Source organism: Balaenoptera musculus, chromosome X (genome assembly GCF_009873245.2).
Source record: "Balaenoptera musculus isolate JJ_BM4_2016_0621 chromosome X, mBalMus1.pri.v3, whole genome shotgun sequence".
NCBI lineage: Eukaryota > Metazoa > Chordata > Mammalia > Artiodactyla > Balaenopteridae > Balaenoptera > Balaenoptera musculus.
The window spans coordinates 89,905,033-89,926,407 of NC_045806.1; the positions used below are offsets into that span (position 1 = coordinate 89,905,033).

Genomic DNA, 21,375 nt, shown 5'->3' on the forward strand with positions numbered 1-21,375 from the left:
AATGACTGAATATCCATAGACAAAAAAAAAAATGAACCTCAATCCATACTTTATGCCCTCTGCAAAAATTAACTTGAAATGGATCACAGACTTAAATATAAAACCTAGAACTATGAAATTTTAGAAGAAAACTTTGGAGAAAAATATCTTTGTAGCTTGGGTTAGGCAAAGATTACTTAGATATGATACCAAAAACAAGTCCATTAAAGAAAAAAGAGAAATTTGTTAAAATTAAGAGCTTTTGCTCTTTGAAAGACACTGTTAAGAGACTGAAAAGACGAGCCACAGACTGGGAGAAAATATTTGCAAATCACATATCTGATAAAGGACTGTATTCAGAATATATAAAGAACTCTCAAAACTCAAGAAGAGAACAGACAACCTAGTGGAAAAATGGGCAAAACAGACATTTTACCAAAGAAATATATGGCTGGCAAAAAAGCACATAAAATGATGCTAAACATCATTAGCCATTAGGGAAATGCACATTAAAACCACAATGTGATACCCACAGCACATTTATTAGAATGGCTAAAACCAAGAGCTGACCAGATGTGGAACAGCTGGAACTCTCATGCATTTTCTGGTGAGAATGCAATGTACAGCCAGTTTGGGAAACAGTTTGGCAGTTCTATGTGTGTGTGTGTGTGTGTGTGTGTGTGTGTATGTATAAGTTAATTAATTATTGGAGTATAGTTGCTTTACAATGTTGTATTAGTTTCTGCTGTACAGCAGAGTGAATGGCAGTTCTTTGTGAAGTCAAATATACACTCTCGAAAGAACCCAGCAATCTCACTGCTAGATGTTTACCCATTCACATAAAAACTTTTTCACAATTGTTCATGGCAGCTTTACTGATAATTACCAGAAACTGGAAAGAACCCAAATGTCCTTCAAGTGTTGAATGGATAAAAAAAACTGTGGTACATCCATATCATGGGATACTATTTAGCAATAAAAAGGGGGGAATCCTACTGATGCATACAACAACATGGATGAATCACAAATGCATTATGTTAAGTGAAAGAAGGCAGACTCAAAGGCTATATAAGGCACAATCCCACTTATAAGATATTCTGGAAAAGCCCAAACTACAGGCACTGAAAAACAGATGAGTGGGTGGCAGAAGATAGTGATAAAAGGAGGAGTTAATTACAGAGGGGTTAATTACGAAGTGGTATAGAGGAATTTGTTGGGGTACCAGGACTATCCTATATCTTGACTATGGTGGTGATTAAGTGACTGCATGTTTCTCCAAACTTGCAAAACTGTATACTCAACATTTAGAGTGAATTTTATTGCATGTGACTTATACCTTAATTTTTTTAATGGAAAAACATAGCCATAGAACTTGTGGCATTGTGTAAATTCTAAAACCAGGAAGAGGTTTAAATCAGTGCTACATGTTTCTCTTTGTACTGTTCCCCTTTGGTTGACTTTATTCTTTTACTTTACTTATTTGTTTGTTTGTTTGTTTGTTTTGGCTGCACCGAGTGGCTTTGCAGGACTTTATTCTTTTACTTTATTTATTTATTTAGACTGCACCGAGTGGCTTTGCAGGATCTCAGTTCCCCGACCAGGGATTGAATCTGGGCCACAGCAGTGAAAGCCCGGAATCCTAACCACTAGGCCACCAAGGAACTTCCTTCTTTTACTTTTTAAAGTCTAAATATTTTATTTTATTTTCCAACTTCAATTACATAATACACAGTGTTATTGACTGTAGTCACCATGTTTTACATTAGATCTTCAGACCTTATTCATCTTATAGTTGAAAGTTTGTACCCTTTTATTAACTTCTCCCTGTTTCCCCCATTCCTCAGACCGTGGAAACTACTTTTCTACTCACTCTTTCTATAAGTTTGACTCTTTTTTTAGATTCCAATTAAGTCTAGATAATTTTAAACTGCTTATTGAAACAGTCGTTTTAGTGATGTGATGCTCCTTCTTCTGTAGGAATTTATGTAATTTATTAAATACATGTATATTCTGATTTTGCTCTGTAGTTTAATGTATTTTTCTTATCCATCTGAATAACAATAACTATTTGCTCTTAGGAAATTGGCCCTGATGGAGATAGTTGCGCTGTGTGTATTGAACTATATAAACCTAATGATTTAGTGCGCATCTTAACCTGCAAGTAAGTTTGATTTTCTTTTATGTCGTCAATGAGAATAGCTGACTTACAAAAATGATTGTAGTGGGGGAAACTATTTTGAATGTTTCCAATTTGATGTAAAGAAAGTGTTTATTTTTAACTTCTTTTCATTTAAATATAGGTGATTGCTTTATTTTTAATGTCATTGGAAATGGTACAAGGCTAATTATGTAATATTTCCATAATCTGGTACAATTTGGAAACTAGTTCCGTAAAAAACTTAAGAACCTAGCCAGCATCACTGTGTGTGTGTGTGTGTGTGTGTGTGTGTGTGTGTGTGTGTGTGTGTGGTACTGGATTATTTAATTCAAAATAATTCTACCAATCCTATTGGGAAAAAAATAAAATCAACTTATGAGCACCTATTTGGAAGTCTTCATTCTTTAGCTTCTTATTATCCCTCTCCCGGAAGTTGTTCTTAACACTCTTCCTTTTAGCTATTAAATAGTGGCGTTCTTGGAACTTATCACATTGCCTAAAGTATCGGAATTATGTTACACTCAGTACTTTATTGTACTATATTATTGAGAATGACTAACTGTACTATTTTATAGTTAGGGAATAACAAAATAATTAAGATCCGAATTACTGAACAAAACCTTAGGTCAGGTAACATCTTAGCTATTTTTCAAGTAAGTGGTATTGAAAATAGTTTTTATGAAGCTAGAGTAATGAGGCTATATTTAAAAGTACCGTATTATGAAATTTCCAAATATTGTTTCTGTAATAGTGTGTTTAAAAGGGAAAAAAAAGGCATCCATTAAAAGACTAAGTAAACTTACAGGGTAACCCGTTAGTATATTAGGCAAAGTGTTGCTAGTTCACAACTGATAACCAAAATATGTGTTTTTTTCCTTCATTAGCCATATTTTCCATAAGACGTGTGTTGACCCATGGCTATTAGAACACAGGACTTGCCCCATGTGCAAATGTGACATACTCAAAGCTTTGGGAATTGAGGTAAACGTTGCTAAACAATTTATACGAAGGAACTTAAGCAGTGTGTTATTTATATATCTGGGCCTTCAGGAAAAAAAATCCTTATTTTTTAGCTACGTAATGTGCTAGACTTACAGTTTATACCAAAAATTGGACCTACTTACATCATAGTGACAGAGAGGTACCATGTTGGACCACCTCCATTTTCCTCCTTCTTCCCTCTCCTCAAATGTACTTATTATTTGGTCAGAATTGGAAGTGATGACCCCAACTGACTTCTGATACCCCTTGCTGTTTTTTACTCTCTTACTATTGTATAGCAATCAAACTTGTTGTTAACTGAGCATGTAAAGTTTGAGAGAGTATAATAAATATTAAGTTATATTTCGTAAATGAAAAAAAAAACTACCTGTTTCACAGTACACACAACAGAAAGTCAAGCTCAACAAACTCTTCCTGACTTGAGGAGATATACAGATGACAGTGATTCTCAAAACCCCTAGGGGACAGCATAGGAATTTTTTTTGAGTGCCTTCCTTGTATCAGGCATTATATTATGAAGTGTTCACCCAGATAAACATGTCAGATGTTGATGGCAATCTGCCTGTAACATCTTTCACTCCATTGGAGCCAATTACTCCAACTGCTCTGGCTGGGACCTGCAAGAAATTTTTGTGATCATCAAAAATAGATTGTAGGTTTAAAAGGTTAAGAAGCATTGCTCTAATAAGTCACCTATGAAGAAACTTTGTAATGATATGTCAAGGAAAAACATATACTCTGAGAGCCTCTTAATGTGTTTAAATGCTTTCCGCAGGTGGATGTTGAAGATGGATCAGTGTCTTTACAAGTTCCGGCATCCAACGAAGCATCCAACAGTGTCTCTCCTCATGAAGAGGATAATCGCAGTGAAACTGCATCGTCTGGATATGCTTCAGTTCAGGGCGCAGATGAACCGCCTTTGGAGGAACATGTGCAGTCAGCAAGTAAGCACCATGCTGAGGGGCAATGAGTGCCCCACAAATGATCCCCACATTGGGGATTAGACACCAGGCAGAGTACTCCTGCTTTTTAGCATTTATTCTATTCATCCATTAACACATTCCAGGTTTTTTCTAGTAACAATGATGTAATGCAGGATGCACCCCTACCTTAACTTAATATACACATTCAAATGTACCTGAAACAGATGAAATGCATTAAGAGTGGGGATTAGTCACAGAAGAAAAAGATTTTTTTATTGGAAAGCTTCTCTCCAATGCATTTAAGAGTTGGCTTATTAACTTAGGCTAAGGAGAAACTTTTCAACTTTAGAAGCCATTGTTTATTGCATATCAATCAGAAATTAAGATAAAGAAATTAAGATAAAGAATTCCTGGAATGATAAAACAGAATTTAATTTCCAAAAGCTTGATTTATACACAACTCCAGAACCCATTTTTTGCACAGATCAGAAACTGTGTTTAAGAATGATGTGCTGGGCTTCCCTGGTGGCGCAGTGGTTGAGAGTCTGCCTGCCAATGCAGGGGACACGGGTTCGAGCCCTGGTCTGGGAGGATCCCACATGCCGCGGAGCAGCTGGGCCCGTGAGCCACAATTGCTGGGCCTGCGCGTCTGGAGCCTGTGCTCTGCAACGGGAGGGGCCGCGATGGTGAGAGGCCCGTGCACTGCGATGAAGAGTGGTCCCCACTTGCCACAACTAGAGAAAGCCCTCGCACAGAAACGAAGACCCAACACAGCCATAAATAAATAAATAAATAAATATAAAAAAAAGAATGATGTGCTGCCACCTGTTGATTATTTGCCATGAAGTGAACAAACTGTGGAAAGTAAAATTGAATGTATTAATTTCAAAATTCATGTGAATCAGTATTAGCAACTTACTAATGTCATACCAGTAGAGAGATTTTAGGGAATTCTGTTACTTTTTTCCTTAGAGAAAACCCATATACAAATTACTTTCCCTTTCTTTAACTTCCACCTTTTTCATGGTTTTTGTTGGTTGATAGTTTTTCCTCTATCCTCATTTTGAGATAACCTAATTCTGGCATAAAAGTAGAAGGAAAATGAAATGTCAAGATGACTTGTAAAAGTTTCAGCTTCCTATGACATGAACCTTTGTCCTTGGTAGGCTTATAAGTGCCATAGATACCATTTCTACAGAGGTCACGAGGAATACCATCATGCAAACGCAAACCTCATGTTGTAATCTAACCTTTGGACATTTCCTAGAGTACAAAGTAGTCATAAGAATCTTAATAATCTGTGTTTTGTTCTACCTATAATAGATAATCATTGTCTATTTGCCCCAGATGAATTTTTGGTTCCTGTAACAGTGTGGTAATAGAATTCAGTGAAGATAAAGGACAGTGTATGGGATAATTCAGTTTAGCAGCATTGGTGGTTCAGTGGTAGAATTCTTGCCTGCCATACGGGAGACCTGAGTGTATGGGATAATTCAGTTTATTGTCAGCCCAGTTTAAAAAAAAGAAAAAAATCCCAACCTACTTTTTTTGTGTTCTGTTCTTGTGGGGGAGGGTAGAAGGCAGAACAGTTTTTGCAGAGAATTTGCGAGTTTTGGGGGGAGGGTAGAAGGCAGAACAGTTTTTGCAGAGAATAAGCAAATAAAATGATGATCCATGTTCCTTCTCCTGTATTCTTTTAAATGTTTTTTTTTTTTTAGCAATGGGTTTATAGCTACTTTATTTATTTATTTATTTATTTTGGCTGTGTTGGGTCTTCGTTTCGTGCGAGGGCTTTCTCTAGTTGTGGCAAGCGGGGCCACTCTTCATCGCGGTGCGCGGGCCTCTCACTATCGCGGCCCCTCCCGTTGCGGGGCACAGGCTCCAGACGCGCAGGCTCAGTAGTTGTGGCTTACGGGCCCAGTTGCTCCGCGGCATGTGGGATCTTCCCAGACCAGGGCTCGAACCCGTGTCCCCTGCATTGGCAGGCAGATTCTTTTTTTTTTTTTTATAAGTACTTTTAAAAAAATTTTTATTTATTTATTTATTTATTTATGGCTGTGTTGGGTCTTCGTTTCTGTGCGAGGGCTTCCTCTAGTTGTGGCAAGCGGGGGCCACTCTTCATCGCGGTGCGCGGGCCTCTCACTATCGCAGCCTCTCTTGTTGCGGAGCACAGGCTCCAGACGCGCAGGCTCAGTAGTTGTGGCTCACGGGCCCAGTTGCTCCGCGGCATGTGGGATCTTCCCAGACCAGGGCTCGAACCCATGTCCCCTGCATTAGCAGGCAGTTTCTCAACCACTGCGCCACCAGGGAGGCCCCTTCTCCTGTATTCTTTATCTCCGTGAATGGTAGTAACACCTACCCGGGTGAGTCAAACCAGAAACTTAGGTCGATCCTAGATCCTACCCTCTCCCCTTCCTATTGATTCAATATCATTTTTCCTCTAAACCATCCCCTAATTTCCAACCTTAATTCAACAGTCATAGTTTGAGCCACTATCTTCTCTCTGCCCATTCCTTCTACTCTTCCTCCCCCAAGAAATTGGGGAAGCCCAGTCCAACTCCTGTTCCTCCTTTAAAACTTGCTCCCCTTTGAGAAGCTTCCCTTGACTCACCTGTGTGGTCCTACTGTCTACTTCGGTAGAACTTCTATCATTGCATTTATTGCACTGAATTGTATTAAAACCTTAAAAAGTCCCTTTGTGTAGGGACAGTGTCTTATTATTCACTGTCGTATACCCAAGCACCTAGCACAGACTGCCACATAGTAAATACTCAAATAAGTGTTGAATGAGTGACCACATAGAATAGATTTAATTTTATCTATGATTATATATTAATAGTTTGGGCATTATGCCTATTAACCATTGATTATTATGGTGATAGTTGTGATTTAAATAACTTTGTAAACATACAGTTGATTAGTTCATGCCTGTGTGTTCCATCATTGTGCTGAATTTTATCAGAGCACTGATTTTCAAACGTAAGCATACATTGAGTCACCTGGAGGGCTTGTTAAAACAGAGGGGCAACCACCAGTTTCTGACTCAGTTGGTCTGGGGTGGGCCCTGAGAATTTTCATTTCTAAGAAGTTTCCAGGTGATACTGATACTGCTTGTCCAGGGACCACACTTTGGGAACCACCGAATAAGGGCCCTAGTTCTTAACCCTGGCTGCACATTAGAATCACCCATAGAAACTTTAAACATTACTAATGCCTGGGCTTTACCCCAGAATTGTTAAGTCAGAATCCATGGGATGTGGGGCCCAAGCACAGGTTATTTTTTTATTTTGAAATAATTTCAGCCTGACCAAAAAATGTTTCAAAAACAGTAAAAAGAATGCCCATATACCCGTCACCAAACTTCTCCAAAAGTTAACATCTTATATAACCATATACAATTATCAAAATCAGGAAATTAAATGATAAAATGTTATTAACTAAACTGATCTTACTCAAATTTCACCAGTTGGCCCATTAACGTCCTTTTTCTGTCCTAGGATCCCACATTGCCTTTCCTCTTTTCTCATTTTTCCCCAGTTTTATTGAAATATACTTGACATATAATCAGAGTAAGATTAGTTAAATCCATCATCTCACATAATTACACATTTTGTGTGTGTGTGGTGAGAACATTTAAGATCTACTCTCTTAGCAACTTTCAAGTATTTAATACAGTATTGTTAACTGTAGTCACCATCTATATGTTAGATTCCCCAGAACTTATTCATCTTATAACTGGAAACTTGTACCCTTTGACAAACATTTCCCCATTTGCCCCACCTTCCAGCCTCTTGCAACCACCATTCTACTCTGTTTCTATGAATTTGGCTTTTTTTTTTTAAGATTCTGCATATAAGTGATATCATACAGTATTGGTCTTCTCTATCTGACTTATTTCACTTAGCACACTGCCCTCAAGGTCCATCGATGTGGTTGCAAATGGCAGGATTTCCTTCTTTCTCATGGCTGAATAATGTTCCATTGTTTTATATATATATATATATATATATATATATATATATATATATATATATATATATAGCACATTTTCTTTATCTGTTCATCAGTCAGTGGACACTTAGGTTATTTCTGTGTCTTGGCTATTGTGAATGATGTTGCAGTGAACATGGAGGTGCAGCTCTCTCTTCAAGATAGTGATTTCATTTCCTCTAGATATATACCCAGAAGTGGGATTGCTGGATGATATGGTAGTTCTATTTTTAATTTTTTGAGAACCTCCATACATGTTTCCCATAGTGCTGGACCAATTTACATTCCCACCAACGGTGCACTAGAGTTCCCTTTTCTTCACATCCTTGCCAACACTTACCTGTTTCCTTTTTGATAATAGCTATTCTAACAAGTGTGAGGCAATATCTCATTGTGGTTTTGATTTGCATTTCCCTGATTAGTGATGTTGAGCATCTTTTCATGTACCTGTTGGCCATTTGTATGTCTTCCTTGGGAAAATATCTCAGTTCTTCTGCCCATTTTTTAATCAGATTATTTGCTTTTTTGCTATTGAACTGTATGAATTCCTTATATATTTTAGATATTAACCCCTTATCTGATATGTGGTTTGCACATATTTTCTCCCATTTTGTAGCTTGCCTTTTCATTCTTTTGATTATTTCTCTTGCTGAGTAGAAGCTTTTTGGTTTGATGTAGTCCCATTTGTTGATTTTGGCTTTTTAAGTCCTTAATCCATTTAGAGTTCATTTTTTTTTTTTTTTTTTTAATTTTATTTTATTTATTTATTTATTTATTTATGGCTGTGTTGGGCCTTCGTTTCTGTGCGAGAGCTTTCTCCAGTTGCGGCAAGCGGGGGCCACTCTTCATCGCGGTGCGCGGGCCTCTCACCATCGCGGCCTCTCTTGTTGCGGAGCACAGGCTCCAGACGCGCAGGCTCAGTAATTGTGGCTCACGGGCCTAGTTGCTCCGCGGCATGTGGGATCCTCCCAGACCGGGCCTCGAACCCGTGTCCCCTGCATTGGCAGGCAGATTCTCAACCACTGCGCCACCAGGGAAGCCCTAGAGTTCATTTTTTAAGTGGTGTAAGATAGGGGTCCAGTTTCATTCTGTTGCATATTTATCCAGTTTACCCAACACCATTTACTGAAGACTGTCTTTTCCCCATTGAGTGTTCTTGGCTCCCTTGTCAAATATTAGTTCATCTCATACACATGGGTTTACTTCTGGGCTCTCAATTCTGTTCCACTGATCTATGTGTCTGTTTTTATGCCAGTACCATACTGTGTTGATTATTATAGCTTTGTAGTATAGTTTGAAATCAGGAAGTGTGATGCCTCCCCACTTTGTTCTTCTTTCTCAGGATTGCTTTGGCTATCCAGTGTCTTTGGTAGTTCCATATGAATTTTAGGATTTTTTTTATACTTCTGTGAAAAATGCATTTGGAATTTTGATATGGATTGCATTGAATCTACAGATGGCTTTGGGTAGTATGGACATTTAAACAACATGAATTCTTTTTTTTAATAAATTTATTTATTTATTTATTTATTTTTGGCTGTGTTGGGTCTTTGTTGCTGCACGCAGGCTTTCTTTAGTTGCAGCGAGCAGGGGCTACTCTTTGTTGCGATGCACGGGCTTCTCATTGCGGTGGCTTCTCTTGTTGTGGAGCACGGGCTCTAGGCACGTAGACTTCAGTAGTTGTGGCATGTGGGCTCAGTAGTTGTGGCTCACGGGCTCTAGGGAGCAGGCTCAGTAGTGTGGTGCACAGGCTTTGTTGCTCTGTGGCATGTGGGATCTTCCCGGACCAGGGATCGAACCCGTGTCCCCTGCATTGGCAGGCGGATTCTTAACCACTGCGCCACCAGGGAAGTCCAATATGAATTCTTCTGATCCATGAACATGGGATATATTTCCATTTATTTGTGCCCTCTTCAATATCTTTTATAAATGTCTTATAGTTTTCAGTACAAATCTTTTACCTCCTTGGTTAAATCTATTCATAAGTATTATATTGCTTTTTGATGCTATTGTGAATGGGATTGTTTTCTTTATTTCTCTTTCAGATATTTCATTGCTGGTGTATAGAAATGCAACTGATTTTTGTCTGTTGATTTTGTAACCTGCAACTTTAGTGAATTCGTTTATTAGTTCTAACAGTTTTTGTTGGTATCTTTAGCATTTTCTCTAGGTCATGTCATCTGGAAACAGACAATTTTACTTCTTCCTTTCTCATTTTGATGCCTTTTTTCTGTTTGTTTGTTTGTTTAAAATTTTTTTATTTTTTGGCCGTGCTGCATGGCATGTGGGATCTTAGTTTCCCCAACCAGGGATTGAACCTGCGTCCCCTGCATTGGAAGCACGGAGTCTTAAACCACTGGACCGCCAGAGAAGTCCCTTGATGACTTTTCTTTTCCTTTCTAATTTCTCTGGCTAGGACTTCCAGTACTATGTTGAATAGGAGTGGTGAGAGTGGGTACCCTTGTCTTGTTCCTCTTGAGTATGTTGTTAACTGTGGGTTTGTCAGGTATGTCCTTTATTTATTTATTTATTATTTTTTAAATTTTTTGGCTGTACCACGCGGCATGTGGGATCTTAGTTCCCCGACCAGGGATCAAACCCACGCCCCCTACAGTGGAAGCATGGAGCCTTAACCACTGGACTGCCAGGGAAGTCCCCATGTATGTCCTTTATTATGTTTGGGAATGTTCCTTCTATACCCAATTTTCTGAGAGGTCCACATTGCATTTAACTGTTACGTCTTCTTAGTCTCCAATCTGTGACTGTTCCTTAGTCTTTTTCTTTCATGACTTTGACACTTCTGAAGGCCACCAGTTAGTTATTTTGTAGAATGTCCCTCAATTTGGAATTGTCTCCTGATTCCCAATGATTAAATTTATTGTCCATTGTCTATTTCTGGCAAGAATACCACAGAAATTATGTTGTGCCCTTCTCTGGCTCATATCATATAATGAGGCACATGATGCCCATGTCTTATTACCAATGGTTTTAATTTTGTTCGCTTGGTTAAGGTAGCATCTGCCAAGCTTCTCCTTTTAAAGTTATTCTTTTTCCCTTTATAATTATTAATTATTTTATAGAGAGACACTTGGAGACTATGCAAATATCCTGTTTCTCATCTTACTTTTTACCTACTAATTTTATCAATCAGTGATGTTTCTTGCTTACAATAATTATTACTGAAATGTGTGCCAAATGGTGATTTTCTATTTCCATCCTTCTTTCTACATTAATTAAGCTTCTATTTTAAGGAAGCTTTCTCCACTTATTTATTCAATTATTTATTTATAATAATATGGACTCATAGATATTTCTTTTATTCCATAATATTATTCTCATGATTTATTCATGGTTAGATTGTCCTAGATTTGGTGATTGGGAACTCCCTCAAGTTGGTTTGTTTCCTTTCAACATGCCCCATCATTTTTTTTTTTTAGGCTTTGAAGGCCATGGGTCTTTGTTGCTTTTGGTTGTTTTCTCTTCCAACCTCTTAAGAATGTAAAAACCACTCTTAGCTATAGAGTTGGCTTGCAAGCTGTAGTTTGCTGATCCCTAGGCTTGAATCTAGATTAATCTTGTACTTTCCTTGTCCTAGCCCTGGAATCAGTTATTTCTTCAGGGGGTGGGGGCTTTTATTGGAGAACAGTACCTCGAAATCAAGATCTGGGCACTAGATATGCTCATTGCTATTGGGGTGTCATTGCTATTAGCCCTTTCAAGGAACAGCGCTAGGAAATATGTGTATGTACTCACACAAATATACACACACATCTACATTCACCTATCTGAAGAACAGCTAGTTCATGCTTATATTTCTGATTCCAGTCCAACACCACAGAGTTTATTCTAGCCTTCCCCTTTCCTTATTTGTAACTCCTTTCTCTGACATTGAGAAACCTGGCTGTTGTTATCCACAATATATTTACTTATTTGTTCAATCCTAAAGTACACCTAAGTTTCAACATTGCTAACACACCCCTGTGAAAAACAGTTTCATTAACCAGTGTAGTTCTTTGGTTTTAGCCTTATAGGATATAGTCAAAGTATCATTTTCCAAAGTTACTTAGGTTAGTTCTTTTCTTTCCCACTCTCTTCAGGATGATTATATATTTCATCTGTAATATAATTATATTCACTTGTTACTATTTGTATTCCATTTTGGGAACTCCCGCCCCCCACAACTTCCTGGTTGATTTTTTTTAGTCTTTCTGTCTGTCTGTCTGTCTGTCTGTCTATCTATCTATCTATCTATCTATCTATCTATCTATCTATCTATCTATCTATCTATCTACCTACCTACCTATCTATTTATCTATCTATCTATCTATCTATCTATCTATCTATCTATCTATCTATCTATCTATCTACCTACCTACCTATTTATCTATCTATCTATCTACCTATCTATTTATCTATTTATCTATCTATTTATCTATCTATCTATCTATGCATAGCATATGTAATTTTTTAAAGTGCCCAGGTGATTGAAATGTGATTTAAGAGCTATTACATTTAGAATAGAGAAGCAGAAGACATAACTTTTGCTCTTAAGGATGCTATAATCTAGGTAAAAGTAAGCACACGTGTGAATCAATAAAATCGTAATTGTAAATTAAAATAATGCCATATGTGCTTTATGTAAGGCAGCACAAATCATATTAAAGGAACAGGGAATGAGGGTAATAATCAGAGTATGATGAAATTAGATAAGAAAGGCTTCTTAGACATGTGTGTTGAATTTTGTCTTAAAGAAGAGAGGGGTGAAATCATCCTAAAATTACCATTTCTTTTTAAAGATGAAAATCTACAGCTGGTAAACCATGAAGCAAGTTCCATGGCAGTGGATGTTGTTCCTCACGTTGACAACCCAACCTTTGAAGAAGATGAAACTCCTGATCGAGAGACTGCTGTTCGAGAAATTAAATCATAAAATCTGTGTCAATAGAAAACTTGAACCTTTAGTAATAACAGAACTGCCAATCAGGGCCTAGTTTGCTATTAATGAATTGGAATAACTTAATAAGAATGATACTGAAAGTGATGAGATGACTAATATTATGCTATAGTTAAATGACTTAAAATATTTAACCTATTAACTTTTTCCACAAACTCATTATATAATGTTTTTCATAGGCAAGTTTCCTCTCAATAGTGGTAGCAACATTTTTAAACATTCAAAACTCTTGTCAAGTAGTCATGTTTTCCATTTATAACAATTTTCTTATAAAAACATGTTGCTTTTAAAATGTGGAGTAGCTGTAATCACTTTATTTTATGATAGTATCTTAATTTAAAATAATACTACTTTAGCTTGGGCTATATGTGTCAGGGTTTTTCTCCAGGTGCTTATATTGATCTGGAATTGTAATGTATAAAACAATGCAAACTTAGGCTAGTACTTCATGAAATGTCTATTTAAGCTACATTAAGTTGATAGAACAAGATTAAAGCAAAATATTCATTTAAACTATTTTTTGTTTTTAAAATTAGGCTAAATGTACTTCATATGAGTGTCAAGCATAGTTTATCAGAGAATATGGACTGGACTGGATTGATTGGTATATTAGTGACACCAATTTGACAAAAGATTATAGATAAAAACTGTACTTACAGAAACACTGTATAACTATTTCTCAAACTTTACTTATGGGACTTTCAAAAGCAGAGTATATAAATCATCATACTATTTGAAAATGATTATGAATAAGTCACACAAAAATTGGTAATTGATCTTTGTGTATGAATTTGTCTACAGAAATTAGTCTGTGGAAAATATTTTCCAAACAATGTTGACTTTGAAAATTGAGTTTACATTTTACCTAAATGGGCTAAAATAACATTAGGTAAACTAAAATTCTGTCCATGTAGCTATAAATTTCGTGAATGCATTTTCTTGGTGTTTGAAAAAGAATTGGGGGAGGGGGAGAATTCCAGGTGCCTTAATATACAGTTTGAAGCTTCATCCACCAAAGTTAAATAGAGCTATTATAAAAATGCACTTTACTTCTATTCTCTGTGGCTTATCTTTGGTTTTAGAGTTTTGTTTCCAGTACAAATTCCAGCAGAATTTAGGCAAAAGCAGAATAGACATGTATTTTTGTTGGCTAAATGTAGAATGGATGAAACCATTGCATTCTTGTACACTAATTTGAAATGCTGTAAATATGTCCTGATTTGTATTGATTCTCTTTAAATATGAAATGTAAATAAAATATTCCAATAAAAGTTTGTGTTTGGTGTTTAGTTATCATATACTAACTTTTTTTTAAAGAATGTTTTATTCTTGTTTTTAGTTATGAAAATCCTATTTTTTTAAATAAATTTATTTATTTATTTATTTTTGGCTGTGTTGGGTCTTCGTTTCTGTGTGAGGGCTTTCTCCAGTTGCGGTGAGCGGGGGCCACTTTTCATCGTGGTGCGGGGTCCTCTCACTGTCGCGGCCTTTCCCGTTGCGGAGCACAGGCTCCAGACGCGCAGGCTCAGTAGTTGTGGCTCACGGGCTTAGTTGCTCCGCGGCATGTGGGATCTTCCCAGACCAGGGCTCGAACCCGTGTCCCCTGCATTGGCAGGCGGATTCTTAACCACTGTGCCACCAGGGAAGCCCCTAAATTTTAATATATGCTTGGATTTAGGAGGGAAAAAGGTTTAATGTAAATGGTCATTGATATATTTGATCAATAAAAACTAAAACTTTACATTTACATATTTCATTACATAGAGAGGAACTGCTGCCATTATAATATAACTGAACCTACCATGAATTATTTTTAAATGTCAGCAAGGTAAATAATGAGGTTGACCACTGATAATATTGGGTTAGAAAAAGACCATGATGCCAGTCCATCTTTATACTACCCAAGACATAAGGCCGTTTTATTGCTTTAAAGTTACCTTTTCCTTCAGCCTTCTCTTTGGCAGTATCATTCTTGGGATGCTGTTAATGAGTTAAATGCACCTCTTTATTTTGCCAAACATGTTAAGAATAAACAGTTGCTTGTAACACTTCAGAACCATGATTATCAAACCAGGGTACACGTATGTCTTCTGTGGCAATATGCCAAATGTACGTGTGTGTGATGCCACACAATAAAGTTGGCCTATATTCTTAGAAAATTAATCATTTCAAGCTTTGTGGGGTTTCTTCTGGGGAGGCATTTATAACTTTTTAAATTTTTAATAGCTGTATTGACATATAATTTATATACCAAAAATTCACCCATTGTAAATGTATGGTTCCAAGATGCCTTGCAAATGTATATAGAGTTGTGCAATTATTACCACCACAATCAAGTTGAGAACATTTCATCACCCCAGAAAGTCCCCTCATATCCATTTGCACTCAGTTGCTGCTCCCATTCCTAACCCCAGGCAACCACCAATCAGCTTTCTGTCTCTATGGATTTGCCTATTCTGGACATTACATTTAAATGGACTCATACAAGATATGGTCTTTTGTGACTGGCTTCTTCCACTTATCATAATATTTTCAAGGTTCATCCATGTTGAAGCATGCAACAGTACTTCATTCTTTTTCATTGCTGAATAATATTCTATTGTATAGGTATTCCATATTTGGTTATCCATTCATCAGTTAATGAACACTCAGATCGTTACCACTTTTTGGCCATTATGGATAATGCTGCTATGAACATTCATGTACAAGTCTTTGTGTAGATGTATGCTTTCAGTTCTCTTGGGTATATGCAAAGGAGAGGAATTACATGTCACTTGTGAATTTTCTTCCTGGTATTATATTTTGATAAGAAAAAAGAGTTTGAGCAACAGACTTTATTACTTTCACATGGTCAAAATATAAGCTGATTCCTTTAACAGTGGCAGTAGATGTATTTGTATGTATAGGTAGTCTCCAACTTAAGAAGGAGGGGCTTTCTGAGAGTTCATTTGTAGGTTTAGTAGAAGTCAGGTTGTATTATCTTATAAGTAAGAATACACATGGTTCCCAGGTAAATCAGTAAAAATACACTTAAAAATACAACTGGAATGCTGGGAACAATTCTTCTCCCCCCTCCTTCTGGTTTTGGTTCATTTACTAAATATTTTAGTTATGTTCTATAATATCTGGGTCAATTTTATCACCTTAGGTTATAAAAATTTTCCTTACTCATTGTATCTTCTGTTTGGAGTGGATTTTTAAAATATCTTTAAACATATTAAACAATATAAAATTTACATACTACTTAATGTAATGAACTTAAAGGAAGTTCATTATTATGGGGGGCACTTTGACCACCAGAGAAAGATGTTCATTATCTTCTACCTTAGAGGCAATTCAGTGAAAAGTTTGAAAACCACTACTCACTAGTTCTTAACTTTTTTTCCTCCAGAAACATACAGTCTCATGAATGTGAGACACTTGTGGACATACCATTTTTGATGGTTAGAGAGAGTAGTAGTATATATAGTAGTAGTATATATAAATAGAGTTTAGCATGGATAGTTAGTGGCAATTTCTCTTCTCATCCCAGTTCTGAACCACTGCCTTAGAAAATTTTAATAGGCATGTCCTGATATAAACTTTTAAAAAAAGCAATTCAGTCATCTAAAATTCATTAATAGAGCTTATTTTTTAAAAGATGCCTATTAGCTCTTAATGGAAACACGATTACCCCCAATTTGTTGTGAAGTTTGATTTTCAAATATCTAATTTGCTTTCAATTAGTGCATCTAAAACTTTAATGTGCCTACAAATTACCTGGGGATCTTGTTAAAATGGCACACTCTGATTCTAAGGTCTGGAATGGGTTCTGAGATTCTGAATTTCTAGCAAGCTCCTGGGTGATGCAGATGTTGCCGGTCCAGAGTCTGTATTTTGAGTACTACAGCTTTATATGGCTCTCCTCTAGAATCTTACTGCTCCTAAGCCTGCTGCAGACTGTAAAATATCAACTAAGCTTGTGAAATTCATTTCAAATAAGAATCCAGTGGAATCTTGAGTGACAGCCTCAGCCTTTCCATGGCACAGGTTTGGAGTTGCGATTTGGGGTTTCCTAGTACCTTTTCATGTAGGTGTTTGAGACTATGATTTAGAAGGCTGAGTCAGCTGGAAGACTGACCTCTGGATAGATGAGGTATTATTCATCTCTGCGTGGTATATCATTCTGTCCATAAATACGTGGCTTGGATAAATCAGAAAACAAGCATGGAAGTAGACAGATGAGTTGGGAAGCTATTATTATAGTGCAGCAGGAAAGGATGTGAGGCTTATCTGGAGTGATAATAGGAGGATGGGATGGACTTCTGAAAAAAAAAGTAGAGGGGTGTGTGTGTGTGTGTGTGTGTGTGTGTGTGTGTGTGTGTGTGTGACAGTGGAGGTGGTGAGAGTAAGAAGTTTAAGACTATTCCATAACACAGCATTGTAAAGCAACCATACTCCAATAAAAGTTAATTTAGGGGCTTCCCTGGTGGCGCAGTGGTTGAGAATCTGCCTGCTAATGCAGGGGACACGGGTTCGAGCCCTGGTCTGGGAAGATCCCACATGCCGCGGAGCAACTAGGCCCGTGAGCCACAATTACTGAGCCTGCGCATCTGGAGCCTGTGCTCCGCAACAAGAGAGGCCGCGACAGTGAGAGGCCCACACATCGTGATGAAGAGTGGCCTCCGCTTGCCACAACTAGAGAAAGCCCTCACACAGAAACGAAGACCCAACACAGCCAAAAATAAAAATAAATAAATCAAACATACGCATCTGATAAAAAAAAAATTAGGATTATGTTCTCCTAGAGCTTTTAAGTTCTATAGCACCATTAATCCAATTAATTATAAGCCTAAATAGCTTTTCTAGACTGGTTTATTATGGCCACACAATATTTAAAAAAAAAAAGTTAATTAAAAAAAAGCCTATTCCAAGGTTCCTTACATGCACCCCAATATTCATAGCAGCACTATTTACAATAGCCAAGATGTGGAAGCAACCTAAGTGTCCATCAACAGATGAATGGATAAAGAAGATGTAGTATATATATACAATGGAATATTACCCAGCCATCAAAAAGAATGAAATAATGCCATTTGCAGCAACATGGATGGACCTAGAGAATATCATGCTAAGTGAAGTCAGACAAAGACAAATATTATATGATATCACTTATATGTGGAATCTAAAAAATAATACAAATGAATCTATTTACAAAACAGAAACAGATTCACAGACATAGAAAACAGACTTCCCAAAGGGGAAAGGGGGGCAGATAAATTAGGTGTGTGGGATTAACAGATACACACTACTATATATTAAATAGATAAGCAACAAGTATTTACTGTATAACACAGGGAACAATGTTCCATATCTTGTAATAACCTATAATGGAAAATTATCTATATAACTGAATCACTTTGCTGTACACCTGAAACTAACACAATATTGTAAATTAACTATACTTCATTTTTTTTAAATGTAGGAAATAAAAGACTATTCCAAGGTTCTTAGCTTGAGCATGTTGGTAAACAGTGGTGCTCTGACCTATGAGAAGCTGGTAGAAGAAACAACTTTGGGCAGGGAGGATATTAGAAAAATAAATTTGGCTTTGGACATGTTGCCTTGAGGTAGCTATAAACGATATGTCATGGTTTGTAGTCAGACAAATCCAGGTTCAAATCCCAGCTCTGCCATTTATTTAGTTATGTGATCTCAGGCAAGTTACTTAACTTCTCTGAGCCTCCTGTTCATCTGCAAATTAAGGATGTAAAAAATGTACAAGCTTATTAATGAGGGTTAAATGACTATCTGTATATACAGTCATAGATAGATATAGATAGATATTACCAGCACAGTACCAGCAGTGATACCCATGGCAGTTTGTAATTCCTGTCCTTCGTCCCTAAAAACAATGTACATTAACATAAACAATTGAATAGAGTGACATGCTCTGTTTTTTTAAGGCACTTTCAGAAAAATACTTTTATTTGTAAAAGCTTGAAATATAGTGCATGATCAAGCCAAAACTTTATATCGCAGGAGTAATTTAAAAGTGTTTTATTTACATAATCAATGAAATGTTTTACTACAGCGGGAGCTCGCTAAATGCCCCCGCTCTAAGCCAAAAGCGGGCCTGATTCTATATAACAGGGAGCATGTGGGTGTATCTGAATGGAGTTGCGCAGTAACGAGGCACAGGAACCATCCAGTTCTGCACAGCCCTTGCTACAACTCTTAAAGTTTAAGGGTATTGGAAAAGAATGTGGTTTGATGAGGAAGGAAATAAAAAGGGGAAGGAAAGGTATCAGTAAAAGTAAAGAAGGAAGATACATTTGCCACATTTACTGATCTTTCACCAGGAAGATAAGAAATTATCTTCCTTAATACACATCCAAATTATGATGGCTTTTCCCAAGGATACATTGCAGTTTGGGCTGTGGGAAGACTGCCTCTTCCCACCCTGTCCGGAAAGCTGCCTTTGGACAAACGACTGCGTTTCAGAAGAGAATCCCAAACTGACCTTTTTCTCACCTCCAAGAAAAATCCCTACTCATAGCACACGCCTGCCTTCTTTGAGCTGGCCCACATTTTGCGAGGGTTAAGCCACAGATGCAACTCCAAGGCAGAGTTCTTTGGCTCCACGACTTGGCATCCGGGTGTGTCCCACCCCATTTTTTAAAAAAAAGCCAGATCCTTGAGGCTTCATTCTCAAAATAGCTTGCCAAGAGCCCCTTGTTTTTTGTACACTGCCTCCCAACTCCTTCCTTCCTATAAACCTGTTTTCGCTTTTAGTGCAGTCTTTAATTCTGGTGGGCTTAGTTATCTCAGTAAATAAAAACGTCCCTCAAGTAATTTCTCACAATGATGTCTCACAAACCACTGACCTCATTCACCTTAGTGTTTAAGCAGCTGCGTATCATTGCCAAGGTACAAAGAGGTGCAGCTTGCCCTGAAAGGAATTTTTTTTTCTTAAAGAGTTTAACAAAGAAAAAAAATCGCTCATAAATTGTTTATATCCAGTAAAGCAAAGTTGGACGACATTTTCTGTGGCTGATTACAACAGTTAAATAGAACAAATCTGGGAAGGGAGGAGCGCGGCGTAAAAAACACTGTGTGGCTTCTGGAGATTTTATATTCTTATTGTACGCGCGGAAAGAGCTTAATCAAAGGAAGATTCTCAATCAGACAAGGAATCGTATCAAACTCCACTTACTGTGTGACCTTGGATAAGTCACCGAACCCGACTGCGCATTTGTTTATTTACGTGCAAGTTGAGGAATGAGATATGCTTCGTGAGACATCTGCAAGGATTATGTGAGACATTGTGTGAAGTCTCTTTTGTACGTAAGAGCTCATTAAACGTTAGTTGCCGCTACTGCTCCTTCCCAGAATGGCCGTTCGTTACTCCCAAATTCCGGAAACTGTTTTCGACAGTTTAACACCCTCGGCTGTAAAAGGATGAGAAGAAACAACACTTCTGTACCCGGGCTCACTTATTTGCCAGAAAAGGCTTTAAACTTTCCATAGGCAAAATCCACTTAACTGGTGGCGGGACGCGCTTTGAAAGCACCCCCACCCAGTTCTCACCCCAGTGGATTGTGGGAAGTGTAGTCCCGCGCTCCAGGTGCTTGAGTACAGAAAAGCGGGGAGTAAACTACAACTCCCAGAAGGGAAAGGAACGGGACTATTTCCCAGTCGGGCGGTAGCGCTGTGGGAGGGAATTGGCAATCTCGCTGCCTACGTGGGAGAGAAGGGAGGGTTGGGGGAAGTGTGGAAAAGCAGAACCTGAGCGGCTGCCGCCTGAGGCAGATTTGGTGGGAGAAGTAGAGGGGAGGAAACGGGTGGAGGGGTGAGGTGAGGAGGGCATCTGGATCGCTGCTCCCGGGCGGCATAAAGTTCTTCGCGATGTGGCTGAAGCCCGAGGAAGTGCTCCTGAAAAATGCGCTGAAGCTGTGGCTGATGGAAAGGTCCAACGACTACTTCGTGCTGCAGCGGCGTCGGGGCTACCGGGAGGAAGGCGGCGGGGGGCTCACAGGTAAGCTGTGGCCATCCCCCTCACCCCCTCGCCTCGGGGCCGTGTTCGCTGGTACTTAAAAGGTGGTGAGGGACACAGTTAGTCGTCGCCGCCCGCCGCCCGATCCTAAACCCTGGGCGGGGGGGACTGGGGTTCTTCTCCCGCCACCACCTTTCCGTCGTCCTCACTGAGTCCTGAGAACGCCTCCCTGGACCAGCAGTCGGTCTTTGGGTGGGACGGGGAAAGGGAGGAGGGGTTCCTTCTGAAGCCAAGGAAGAATCTGGGGTAAAGGAAGTGTTCTTTCTGAGGCAGAGTACCTGCCCTGTAGCTTTCCTGGGGGAGGGGTCTGATGACGAGCGTTAGACGTGGACAG

The 21,375-nt window shown here is 38.2% G+C and overlaps 2 protein-coding genes across 6 annotated transcripts in view; both read left to right on the forward strand.

Annotated features, from left to right (window-relative positions):
- Nucleotides 1–14,280, forward strand: part of RNF128 (ring finger protein 128) — a 102,660-nt gene extending 88,380 nt beyond the window's left edge. For both annotated transcript variants that reach the window (XM_036840838.1, XM_036840837.1), the window contains exons 4-7: nt 2,058–2,140; nt 3,022–3,118; nt 3,915–4,083; nt 12,849–14,280. In XM_036840838.1, coding sequence (XP_036696733.1) covers nt 2,058–2,140; nt 3,022–3,118; nt 3,915–4,083; nt 12,849–12,982 — 483 coding nt within the window. In that variant the 3' untranslated portion in view covers nt 12,983–14,280. The remainder of the gene's footprint in view (nt 1–2,057; nt 2,141–3,021; nt 3,119–3,914; nt 4,084–12,848) is intronic.
- A 6,451-nt stretch (nt 14,281–20,731) lies between these two features.
- The window catches only part of TBC1D8B (TBC1 domain family member 8B), an 80,548-nt gene continuing 79,904 nt past the window's right edge, over nt 20,732–21,375 (forward strand). For 2 of the 4 annotated variants that reach the window (XM_036840140.1, XM_036840138.1), the window contains exon 1: nt 20,732–21,023. In XM_036840140.1, the coding sequence (XP_036696035.1) occupies nt 20,894–21,023 (130 nt within the window). In that variant the 5' untranslated portion in view covers nt 20,732–20,893. The remainder of the gene's footprint in view (nt 21,024–21,375) is intronic. The other 2 variants (XM_036840137.1, XM_036840139.1) reach the window with 1 other exon arrangement.